The sequence below is a fragment of the Myotis yumanensis genome, unplaced genomic scaffold (assembly GCF_028538775.1).
Source record: "Myotis yumanensis isolate MYYU_CA2020_CCGP unplaced genomic scaffold, mMyoYum1.0.hap1 SCAF_2, whole genome shotgun sequence".
NCBI classification, from domain to species: domain Eukaryota; kingdom Metazoa; phylum Chordata; class Mammalia; order Chiroptera; family Vespertilionidae; genus Myotis; species Myotis yumanensis.
Genome location: NW_027223753.1, coordinates 209,122,976 through 209,135,040, shown reverse-complemented (window position 1 = coordinate 209,135,040; position 12,065 = coordinate 209,122,976). Strand labels below are relative to the sequence as shown.

General features: G+C 49.9%; 1 protein-coding gene across 3 annotated transcripts in view; it reads left to right on the top strand.

The window, feature by feature from the left end:
* Nucleotides 1-11,210, top strand: part of AGPAT3 (1-acylglycerol-3-phosphate O-acyltransferase 3) — a 72,423-nt gene extending 61,213 nt beyond the window's left edge. For all 3 annotated transcript variants that reach the window (XM_070407100.1, XM_070407101.1, XM_070407099.1), the window contains exons 7-9: nt 1,947-2,022; nt 6,404-6,602; nt 6,899-11,210. In XM_070407100.1, the coding sequence (XP_070263201.1) occupies nt 1,947-2,022; nt 6,404-6,602; nt 6,899-6,987 (364 nt within the window). In that variant the 3' untranslated portion in view covers nt 6,988-11,210. The remainder of the gene's footprint in view (nt 1-1,946; nt 2,023-6,403; nt 6,603-6,898) is intronic.
* Nucleotides 11,211-12,065: the final 855 nt, after the last annotated feature.

The following is a 12,065-nucleotide window of genomic DNA, read 5'->3' as shown; positions in this document are numbered from 1 at the left end:
GCAGGGCCTCGCACGGGGAGCGACCTTCATTCCTGTCGCACAAGATCGAGGTCCCTGACCAGGAGAGTGGTCCCCGGATGGCGGCTGCGTGTCTCATGGTCACGCTTTGACTCTCCACGTGTCTCTGGCTCATGAAGAGAAGATAATTGATCCCCAAAGTATCTTTTAAACTTAGAACAGCCTGGGGATTACTCTGTTCATAAAATGGTGTTGTGATTTCGATTCCAGCTCAGGCTGTCTCCTGTCTGGGTCTCCCTGGTTGAACGGCCAGTCCCCCGTGTCATTCAGACATGCCCCGGAGGCAGGCCCTTCCCTGGTGTAGAGACCACGCAGACGGGCTCTGTGTTAGCGTCCTTGCCTGCCATCCGACCACCAGCGACTCAGTCACCATCCTGGCCACTGTGATTGCCGAAGGCTCAGACAGGCCTCGCCATTGCAGTCTGGAGAGCTTGAGCCAGCACAGCTTTTAAAAACAATACCACCCAGTAGTGGCCGGTGGTCAGTTGTCAGAGCATTGGCCTGTACGGCAAAGGGTGCAGGTTTGATTCCTAGTCAAGGGCACATACCTGGGTTGCAGGCATAACCCACATACATCAAAGTTCTCAATTTTTAGAGCAAAAAGTTTGAGATACCTTAAAACGGGACATGCATGTCTGGCCATGGACACTTCGCCTGGCTGTCCTTTCACTGTGGGCCCCTCTGGAGTGGGCAGCCGGGCCCCTGTGATGAACTGCGTCTCACCTGCGTCCCCAGTTAGTTATTCTAGCTCAGGTGTGTGCTGGTGATCTTGAAGTACAGTGGGGCCTTGACTTACGAGTTTTAATTCATTCTGTGACGGAGCTCGTAACTCAAATTACTCCTATGTCAAATCTTAAAGTGAACGAGTGAGGCACGTGATGCTGGGCTGATGTTGTGGCGTTCACTGTGACATTCGCTGCGCCAACTAGCGGTGGGGTATCTGAAGCTGTCTCGTAACCCGAATTTTAGCTCGCAACTCAAAGCAAAAAATCGGCCGAGAGACGGCTCGTATCTCGAAAAACTCATTAGTCGGGACACTCGTAAGTCAAGGCCCCACTGTACAACAGTTGCTGTGAAAGTGGTTCTTCGCCCCAGCCGGTTTGGCTCAGTGGATAGAACGTCAGCCTGCGGACTGAAGGCTGTCGAGTTCAATTCCGGTCAAGGGCATGTACCTCGGTTGCAGGCTGGTCAGGGCCCCTGGTTGAGGTGTGTGCAGGAGGCAACTAATCAATGATGTTTCTCTCACATTGATGTTTCTCTCTGTTTTCCCTCTCTCTTCCACTCTCCCTAAAAACCAATGGAAAATATCCCCCAGTGAGGATTAACAAAAAAAAGCAAGTGGTTCTGGTCCTGCTAAGCTTCCCAGGCGGACACCTCCTCTCACGGGCTGGCGATCTAGCTGGTGATTAGGTTTATAAATAAGTTAGTGTCCTAACTGAAGTCAGCTGTTTGTTCATTGAGATGAAAGTTCTAAACCTCTGTTGTTTTTCATATTTGAAGCAAGTAGATTTCATCTGTGAAAGACACAATCTTCTTTGCCTAATGAAAGACTCCAAGTCATAATTATTTCCAAAGCGTGAACTGATAAGAGACCAAAACTCCTGCTGAAGTTAATAAAGGGTCACCCTTCGCAGAGGAGCTGGAGGCACGACCTGCTCATTGCATGGCTCCTGGGGACCCCTTGTGACATCCTCCCACTAGCCCATGGACGTAGATGCGGCTTGGCCCCCTCCGTGGCGCCCTGCAGGCCCGCAGAGCCCAGGCCACCTCTGGAGAAGTTACTTGGATGTTTGTGTGTTTTTGGAAAGTGAGAGTGAGGTTGATGAGCAAAAGCAGGCCAGCAGGTCACCCCAGTGCACAGGTGTCCCCCACTTTCAGTTTGCTGTCCCCTAGGAATTCAACTTGCTCTCGATCTTCTTCATGAACAGGAGGTTCCCTCTGGAAGAGATCCCGCAGGATGAGAAGGAAGCAGCCCAGTGGCTCCATAAGCTGTACCAGGAGAAGGTAAAGGCGAACTGCCGGGCTCAGGGGGCAGCTGCAGGCCGACTCCCTGTGGGTCAGGAGTTCCCAGATGCTTCTTTCTCACTCTTTTCTTTCATTTTTCTTAATTGATGAGAAATTAGAGAACTAGAGGAAAATATAAGGATAACAGTGCTTATGTAACTATGGCGGATAATTGATCACGTTTGTTTCATTTTTCATGTAAAAGAAATTATAGATATATAACAGATGTATATATGTGTATGTATATGGTTTGCAAGAAGAAACACACTATAGATGACATGACAAGATTCTTATGATCATACCCAGCCCCACCTCCATTTCCCCATGGCATGCCTCATCCCTGACTCTTAATTCTGTTTTATTTTATATATACAAACATACAGGACACTAGATTTTTGTTTTCAGCAGTGAGGGAGGCTTAGATAATCAGAAAATCCTTTCAGTATATAACAAATATTTTGTTAAATCATTGATGAGCTTGCAAGAAAATAAGGGAAATCTCTAGGAATAATAAAAAAAAAGGAGATGGATGCCCTAACCAGTTTGGTTCAGTGGTTAGAGCATATGGCCTTGGACTGAAGGGTCCCGGGTCTGATTATGGCCAAGGGCACATACCTCAGTTGCAGGCTCAATCCCCAGCCCTGGTTGGGGCACCTGCGGGAGGCAACCAATTGATATGTCTCTCTCTCTGTGTCTTTCCCGTTCCCTTCCACTCTAAAAACCAGTGGAAAAATATCCTCAGGTGAGGATTAATAACAAAAAAAGATGGAACTGAAGACCTGTAGTGAGCCTGGGGCTGACACAGCCACATTCTCCTGGTGGAGTTTGCTGGTCTCCTTAACCTAAAGTTTGCCTACCTGGAAACAGAAGGTAAGGGTGTGACCTGATTCAAGGCAGAAGTTGGAACTGGGAACCCAAAGCTGGAGCCCTCTGAGAGCTTTACCCTCAGAAAAGTTAAACAAAAACATTTACCTCCCAGCACAGGGAAATGACTGAGTTTTCCTTTCTTGGTCTCAAAAAGTCCCCCTGGTAAGTCACAATCATAAGCCTGCCTGCAACCAGGTTTGGGGTTTGAGTTTACACTAACAACATAGTTCAAGAACAAAGAGAAAATATCAACATAAAAAAGTGGTTCCAGGCAAATCTCTCTGGAGCTCCTAGAGAAGCATGTGCAAAACTGGAAGAACATGACTCCAATCCTAAGCTGTCCACGATTTTCTCAGGTAAAATTCTGCTGGAGATGAGCTCAGAGCCAAAATCCATCATGGGCAAGACAGACAGAAAAACAAAACCCTCCAAAAACCTCAGCTAATGGAACTATCAGAGACTAAAATCAGTATTTTTGAAATGATTAAGCACAAAAGAAGGAACTGAAAAGAAAAGAGCAAGACCTATGGGAAAAATGAGTCAGATTTGGGAAAAACCAAGTAGAATTTACAGGCATGAGCAATCTCGTCATTGGTAGTAAAACCTTAACAGATTAAATATCAGATGAGATACAGCTCAAGAGAAAATGAGTAAGAAGGATTTAGAAGAAATTACTCAGAATGCAGCCCAGAGGAAGTGTAACTTATGAAAAGGCTAAAAGATATGGAGAATAGACTGAGAGGTCCAGTAGGCAACTATCAGAAGGTCCAGAGAGAGAAAGTAGAGGGGATGGTGAAGAGCAGTTATCACAGCTAATAACCATAAAACTCCTAGAATTGTTGGACATAGATTTCATCATGTTCAAGAAGTACAGTCTGGGATACGATAAAAATAAAAAGAAATTCATCCCTGCTTGGCAATGAAATTCCAAAACACTAAAGACAAAAAGAGATCTTAGAATCACCAGAGAGAAAAGACAATAGTGGACCCATGCCAGAGGAAGTTGCAGCCTCAAACCATTGCCCAGCCTCCTTACCCTGGGGCTGTGAGCACTGAAGGGGGCTGTACAGTATAAAAAAAAGGGGGAGAGAGAGAGAGAGAGAAAAGACATACTGCCCACAAAGGAATGACCATGAGGTTAGCAGGAGACATATCTCTTACTGCGTATCAGAATCTTTTAAAGTACTACACGTTTTATCCTCTTAATAACCATACACACACAGTATACATGCACACACATGTATACAAAAAACAGTAAACCCAGAGGAGAACAAATAAAGATAGCATAAATTATTTAAACAGGAAGCAAAGCTACAAAAGAGTGAATCAACGGCACCAAAAGCTTTTCCTTTAAAACTATTATAAAACAGAAGGCCTTGGGCAAGACTGACCAATTAAAAGAGTGATGACAGTAATAGGAATAAAAAAGATGACCCAGCCAAAGAGCAGAGAGTGAAAATACTATGAGAGCACTGTGACCAGCTTTATGCTCACACATTTGAAAACTTAGATGAAACATAATTTTGAAGAACAATGTAACTCTTTCCAGAAGAAAAAGAAACAGAAACACAGGCAGATAGGCAGGTGGACCTTGGATGCATCAGGCGGCGAAGGAGAGTGTGTCTCTGAATCTCCATCAGGTTTTAAAATGTTGAAACTCTGTGTAAACAAAGTGACAGGTGCAAGCAACAGTATTTGTTCAGCAGGAAATGAGAAGTGACCTGAGCAAATGAATACACAAATGCAATGTATCTAATTCCTAATAATATACTTTTATATACTGTGGTGTTCTTCTGTATTTTTCTCTTTTTTTTTTTTTAGCCATCAATGTTTTTTTCTATCTGTTGACAGTGACATAAATGGGTCAAATTCACCCCTTTTAGATGCTGCATGGTGTTCCGCCATCTGCTGATACCCTGTCCCTATCTGTGAACATTAGTTTGTTCCCACTTTGCTGTCCCGAGTCGGGCAGGTGCACGTGAAACAGACTAGAGTGGAAACATGAACAGATGCTCCCTGTGGCCTGGGTGAGCTTTGTTTCCCCCTGAGACGGGTTGCGTACGTGGACACTGGATCGCAATATAAAACGTGGTCCTAATTCAGAAAGGGAGGTGTGGACAGGTCCTGCCTTCCTGTTTTGCAGTGTGGCCTCGGCCTTGGTTCATCGTTAACACCACCTACTGTAAACCCTCTGTGGGACCCCGGGCAGCGCTGGGCGAGAAAGGGAGGCAGGTCCCGTCCGCTTAGGGTTGGGTAGCAGAGTGGGGGCGGCCAAATGAGCTTGAAAATGGCAGAAACGTGCTGAGGGCTGTGAAGGGCTGGGCCTTCCGGTCACCCCGAGGTGTATGTGGGGCATGAAGGTCATGGGTGCTCCGGGCCACTCTCGGCCTCGAGCAGTGGGGTGACTGTCCCCTGTCCACAGGTTAGACGAGGCCGTGAGATGAGGTGTTTGTTAAGCTCCTCTCCCCATTTTTATATAACACACAACGTAACTGTAGAAAATATTTTTCTTTTCTTTTTTTTCTTAATAACTGTAGAAAATGGAATGTGGGAAATAAAATGGAAAAAATAAAAACAGACGACAATTGCACTCCTCCACGATCACGTGGGGTGCATCCTTCTAAGCGTGGTCCTACCCACATAGCCAGTCCTGCATCCTTTTCGTTTAAATGGAATAACCTGGTACTTTAAATGTCACAGTGCACCCCTTGTTAACACGTCTGAGTGGTGGCTGCGGAGAAGTCTGCTCCATTGTTGCCCCTATGCCGGCCAGCCCTGCTCAGTGTTCACAACACGTTCCCCACCGTGCCGCTGCTGACGATCCCGCCGAGTGTCACCTCCCGTGTCTTCACGGGCTGCTCGCTCCTGTCATTAGCCTATAGGAAGTGGAGTAGGAGAGGTGAAGTAACTTTCCAGGGGTGAGAGCGGGCAGGGGTGATGCTAGGACTTGTGCTCTGCCCACTGCCCCCCAGGCCCCTGAGACAGCAGATGATGAGGGTCCCGGCTCACACTGCCAGTCCTGGGGTCACAGTGTCTGTCCTGGGCCAGGCACAGGCTCATTCTTTTCCTAGGAAATGTGTCAGGTCACAGGGTTTGTGGTTTGGTTTTGTTTTTTAATAAAATTTTATTGATTTCAGAGAGGAAGGGTGAGGGAGAGAGAGAGAAACATCAATGATGAGAAAGACTCACTGATTGGCTGCCTCCTGCATGCCCCTTACTGGGTACTGAGCTGCAACCTGGGCATGCGCCCTGCCTGGGAATCAAACCATGACCTCCTGGTTTCATAAATCGATGCTCAGCCACTGAGCCGCTCCAGGTTTGTGTTTTTACAAGATTTTGGTGCAGGCAGCCAAGTTCTGTGTGAAGGTCATGCCCCTTCGTCTCCCGCCCACAGCACACGATTGGTCTCTAGTCCCAGGGGCACATTACAGGTGGAGCCATGTTTCAGTCACCACGTTCTCTGGGGTAAGAGCACAGCATGTGATGACACCGCTTTTCCTGTGGACTCTGGCAGGATGCTCTGCAGGAGACGTATAACCAGAAGGGCGTGTTTCCGGGGGAGCCCTTCAGACCTGCCCGCCGGCCGTGGACGCTCCTGAATTTCCTCTTCTGGGCCACGGTTCTCCTGTCTCCTCTGTTCCGCTTTGTCTTGGGCGTCTTTGCAAGCGGCTCTCCCCTCCTGATCCTCATGTTCCTGGGCTTTGTCGGGGCAGGTAAGGAATGTGAAGGCTCCCACCGCTCAGGCCCAGGCCTGTCAAGCCCCCCGTGGAGGCGCCCAGGCCTGCAGGCCATCGCAGTGCCTGGGAGGCATCAAGGAGATGGGATCCAAGCAAGGCCTGGGGCCTCAGCGCGGGCTCCAGCCACTCCGCTGCGGGAGTCATCTGCTCCGTGGGAACTGGGCATGGGCGGGGCAGAGGGAGGATGGGAGTGCCTGCCTGCCACCCCACGGGCCTCCCAATAATGATTTTCCCAGTTGATCCATCTAACCCACCTTTCTCCTGTTTTAAAGCTTCCTTTGGAGTCCGCCGACTAATAGGAGTAACTGAAATAGAAAAAGGCTCCAGCTACGGGAACCAAGAATTTAAGAAAAAGGAATAATTAATGGCTGTGATTGAACACACTTAATTTGATGGTGGTGTCCGATTAACTCAATTAAAAACAGAACCACACACACAGAGGAAAAAAAGACACTTAGAAACTATTTTCTTATTAACTGGTGACTAATATTAACCAATAAACTTGAGCCAAGAGTAAAGAAATCAGAAAGCCTGCCGGATGGAGACTTCGCAGCGCACCGCAGGGCCGCCTGTCGCTGTGGGAGACCGGGGCGCGGAGGGCGGCGTCTGCTCTGGGCGGTGGCCCCTGGGGTCCGGGATTCACCCAGCGCCATCGCTCAAGGACTCTGCTGGCCAGAGAGAGCCTCTGATGCTTTCTCTTCTTAAACTTGGGTCCCTTTTTTGTTTTTACCTGTGATTTCGGGAACTCACCCTGGCCCCTCGCCGCTCCCCTGCACCCCCAGCAAACTCTCTTCAGGACTCTTCCCCAGGCCTCCTGGGTGCAGATGTCACTGCATCTCTGGTCCCCAAGGCAACCAGCATCTTGGCTTCCGGACAGTAGGGTGGGGAGCGGGTGGGGGCGGGGCACTGTGGAGAGAATGCTGTGGGTGAGAAGCACACCCTGGGTGTCGGATGGATGGAGCCCGTGCAGGGCTGGCAGCTGGCAGCAGGCAGAGGCTGTGCCGTGTCCTCCCTAAGCCTGGGTGTGAGTGCTCGAGGGTGCGGTGAATGTAGCTCCTCAGCCCCTCCTCCCTGTGGCCCTGACTGCAGTCCCTCCATTGGGTGCTGGGAGGGGCCTCACTGGGCCAGTGCCTCTCCCCGCAGCCCCAGAACCTGTAATGCTGCTTAAGAAGCAGTGTCACCACCCAGCCTGTCTTCTGAGATGGTTGGAGACTGTTAACACAGGGCTGTTGGCCTCTAGAGATGCTGTTTTCACAGTTGATCTGTTGGTGGCTCTCAACTCCCTGATGAAAATGAGCTGTGGCAAGCCTTCCCCCATCCTGCCACCCTCCCTGCCCTGATCAGGCACACGTGTCCGGTGAGGCCTGCTTCTGACCAGGTGGGTGGCCTCCTGGCCTGGTGGTGCCCACGCCCACGGGTGCCCGGTGGAGTGTCTCCCCAGGTCCCGGCAGCCTGTGCTTGACTCATGTCCTCTCAGCATCCTTTGCAGGCTTGGCCTGGAGGGAGATTGGTCCCGCAGATGGAGCCTGGCCGGCTGGAGGCTGCCGGGCAGACAGAGTGGGAACCAGGGCTCCTCCCACCTCCCGTGGCTCCGCTCCGCTATCCCACCGCACACGGCTGCACTGGACTTTCTTCTTAAACCTTCAAGTTGGTTTTTTTTAAAGTCACATTTCCCGCCTCTTTTTTTTAGCAAGGGAAAGAAAACTAATGGGTATTATCTCTGACACACTGTAACCAGCATTCCGAATAGAGGCAGGTTGGATTTTCTAGAAAAATGGAGGAAAGAGACATAAAAGAAATTAGAAACTAAGTTGAAAAAACAATAATGTACTGGCCCTAAGTGTGTTTGGGAAAGATTTGTCAGGCTGGCGCGAAGGCTCGTAACAGCGATGCTCCTGAGGTTTAGGTTGGTGGCCGTGATAGCAGGTGCCGAGGACTGCGCCCCAGTTCTGTGCTGCTCGTGTCCCAGGGCGTGTGGATGCAACTCCTTGTGGGGCTGAAGGGTTAAAACAAAACAGTTCAAAATGCTTTTGTTCAGAACTAAGCCTCCTTGCCTCTGTCCTGAAGCACACCTCTCCCCACCCCCCCACCCCCACTCCCTCAGGGTGAGTGGCCACCGTCGAGTCTTCATACCATGCTGCTCATCTGTCCTCATGCGTGTTCACCTGTGTCATTTGCTGAGTCACGAATGCCTAAATCGGCATAAAGGAAACCAGAGGAAAGATGCAGATTTAGATCTTCTACCACTTAGTTAATAGTCCTGGTTTCCCAGATAAGTCCCCTCCCCCTGAAATCAATTCATCATGTGCTGCGAATTCTACATCTAGTCAATGAATGAGCCATGCAGACTCCTGTGAATGGAGCCTGAGACCGGGGTGTGGTTTTCCAGTCTCAGTGATTCCTTCCGATTTAACATGGATCAGCTCTTGCATTGAACACTGAGCCCTTTGGGAGCAATAAAAACTACACCAGGAATGTGCAGACTTTTTTTTTTTGAGAGAGAGAGAGAGAGAGAGAGAGTGGATTTTGCTTTTCATTCACTTCGTAAGGAAAGGGGGAGGGGAGCTCTTTTAAATTTTTACCTTAAATTAATAAATTGCGGAATTGTGCTTTTCTTTATTCTTTGCCTTTACACCCACTACTGAGTTCCATCTGTTGCTGATGCTACCATCACATTCAGGCTGAGCGTGGGACAGGCCAGGCTGGTTGCAGTCGCGGTTGTGTTCTCTAGGCGTAAAGGGCGGGTCCTGGGCCAGTCAAGGCCCGGAGGTGTTTGCTGCCTCTCCCTGCTGGGTGAGGTGTTTGCTGACTCTCTCTGGGGTTGGCTCTGCCACTTGTTCTGTGCCTGGGAACCAGCCCCCTGCTCCTTCTGGGGGGTCGCTGGCTGCATGTTTCTCAGCTCAGGCTAAGGCCCCACTCTCAGGTGCAAGTCTCCAAGTCCAGTGTCATCTTCCCCCCCGTCTCCTGCCCCTGCCCAGTCCATGGAGTTTGGCCTGTGGGCCTTCCCCATGTGTCTAGCTGGGGGAGGTCGCAGTTCTTTGGGCCCCTCTGGGTGACTGTGATATTTCCATGGTGACTTTGTAGCAGCTGCCGGGGGGCTCTCTGGCTTCCATCTCTGGGGTCCTTGTGACAGCACCGTGAGCAGTGACAGTGGGGAGCAGCGCGGCTGGTCAGAGGGAGAGCAGGGCATCGATTTTGAATGCTCGTTTTCTGTATGCCCCCCCTTTTCTCCAAACCTGGTGGAGGGTTTGACATAGCTACCCATTGACAAGCATTTCCGCCAGAGAAAGCAGAGGGACCGGCCGTCCCCTGCTTGGTGACAGCCCATTGGAGGGGCCCCGTCCTCAAGAAGCACAGGATCCGTGTGATGAGCTCTGAATGTAGAAACCACTAAGCCATCACGAAGCAACAGCGGACACTGCACTTTTTTGTACAGAAACAGTGCAGGTGCGGTCACTGATCAAGTCTGACTCTCCTTGTCCGTCCCGGTCCCGCCTGGTGTGCGGAGGCAGGAGGACCTCCTTACACTAAATTATGGAGCGTGATTTGGTCTGAAGGGAAGCGGTGGCTGCAGTCACGTGCAGTGCAGGGCTGTCGGGAGGCCCTCCCACACCCACGTGACTACGGTTGTGTCAGGTTTGGGTGGAGGAGGAGTCACTCTGCATGTCGCTTTGTCTCTGCCCGAGACACCTATAGGATAAGCCAAATAGAATCTCTTCAGCCCGGCTGATATTCAGCTGAATTGTTCAACCCTGAGCGTGAGCTCCTGCTGCAAACTTCTCACCAGTAGTGCATGCTTCCCCCAGCATGCAACACTCAGCGTCCAATGGTGTGACGTGGCTTCCAGCCCTCCTGCCGTCTACCGAGGCTGAGGGTTGAAACAGTGGGCCTGCCGTGCCCGCCTGCCTTCTCTCTGGAGGCAGCACGTCCCTGGCCCACGTGCCTGCCCCTTTGTATAGTGAGTTAGCTCCCAAAGCAAGGGCCAGCCTCTCCGAACGCCCAGGCCTAGGTGCTGGGTGCGCCTCCCTTCCCCCTCCCCACTCCTGGCCATACCACCCACTTGCACTGGGCCAGGCCAGGTGCATGCAGACATTCGGGTCTCACATTCTTGCCTATCAGGGCCAGGACACAAAAACACAGGGACAGCTCTTGGGTAGATGTCACATTGTGTTCTGTGTGATCGAGGGGTGGACACACGTGAGTTACGTGGCAGCACAAGCATTTGCCCGCTAGCTGATTCAGTGAAAACGGTGGCCTTCTCACACACCACTCGGGGAATTAAAGGACAAGACCACTTTCAGGGAGTCCGGGAAATTCCCAGAGATGCTGACACCAGTCGGCCTCAGTGGCAGCCAGGCATTCTTTTTCAGAGACAATTGGATCGCTTTAAATTTTTAAGCTTTGTAATGGCAAGTTCACCTGGAATTTCCTTTTCTCGTAAACTTTCCTTTCTTAACCTTTTTGTTGCATAAGCACTTGGACAGAAGTCAAAACTGTGAATGAGATACTGAAATGCACTAAATTGTATTAAATTAAACTGGAGTTACTTGATAACAATGAAGTAACGCATCGGATCTGCTTGTATTTATTGTCTCGGAGCTGTATGTTGTGACAATCAAATGTTACTTGTTTTCTAAATGCCAGGAAATTCAACTGGCTTCTTAATCATAAAGACCATCCGCAAGTAATGTACCACAAACTAACCGTTAACACGGAGACCGTCGGCAAGCACTCCCTGGAGATGAAAACCTCTCTGGAGAACCTCACAAACCACCGACTCAAGTGCACGTGACAGATGTTGGGGTCTTTTTCTCTTGTTGACAATCGGCCATAGCTGACCATCGGCCAGTTTAAAGGGTGACACATTGTATACAGGGTGCAAATATGTTCTATGGACGTTCCTTTTTGTACTCTTCATTTTTACAAGTTTGCTACTCACAACGTTTATGTAGTTGAGGATAGAGGTATTTTTGGTCTATAGGAGCTGGGGGAGGGAGAGCAGCTAACTTAGACTTTAAAAGCCTGTGTCCCAAAAACTGACTGTGTTTGCCATGCTCCGTGAAGATCACTTTGTAATGGGCGTGCGTGAGCCTGCCTGCGTTGTGGTATTTTCTAGATTAGATGCTGCAGGCGTCATACTTGTTTATTAAAGTTGCTGCTGTGAAAGAGAGGGATAAATATCCACAATCTAAGAGAAAGTGACTGTCTGCCTCCTTCTGTTCCTTTGTTTCTAGTCTGCATAGACCCCCCCCCGGGGAAGTAAAGGACCCGGCCTGTGGAGTTGCTGCCTGCACAGGCTGCTCACCTGTCCTCCATCCTCCACTTCCTGCTCAGTGCACTTTGCAAGCCTCTCCTTTGCGTGTCAGTTGCCTTTGGGGGAAAATTGGAGAAAGAGCACCATCATCTGGCCAAGGCCGGGGAGGAAGCTAGTTGGTGCAT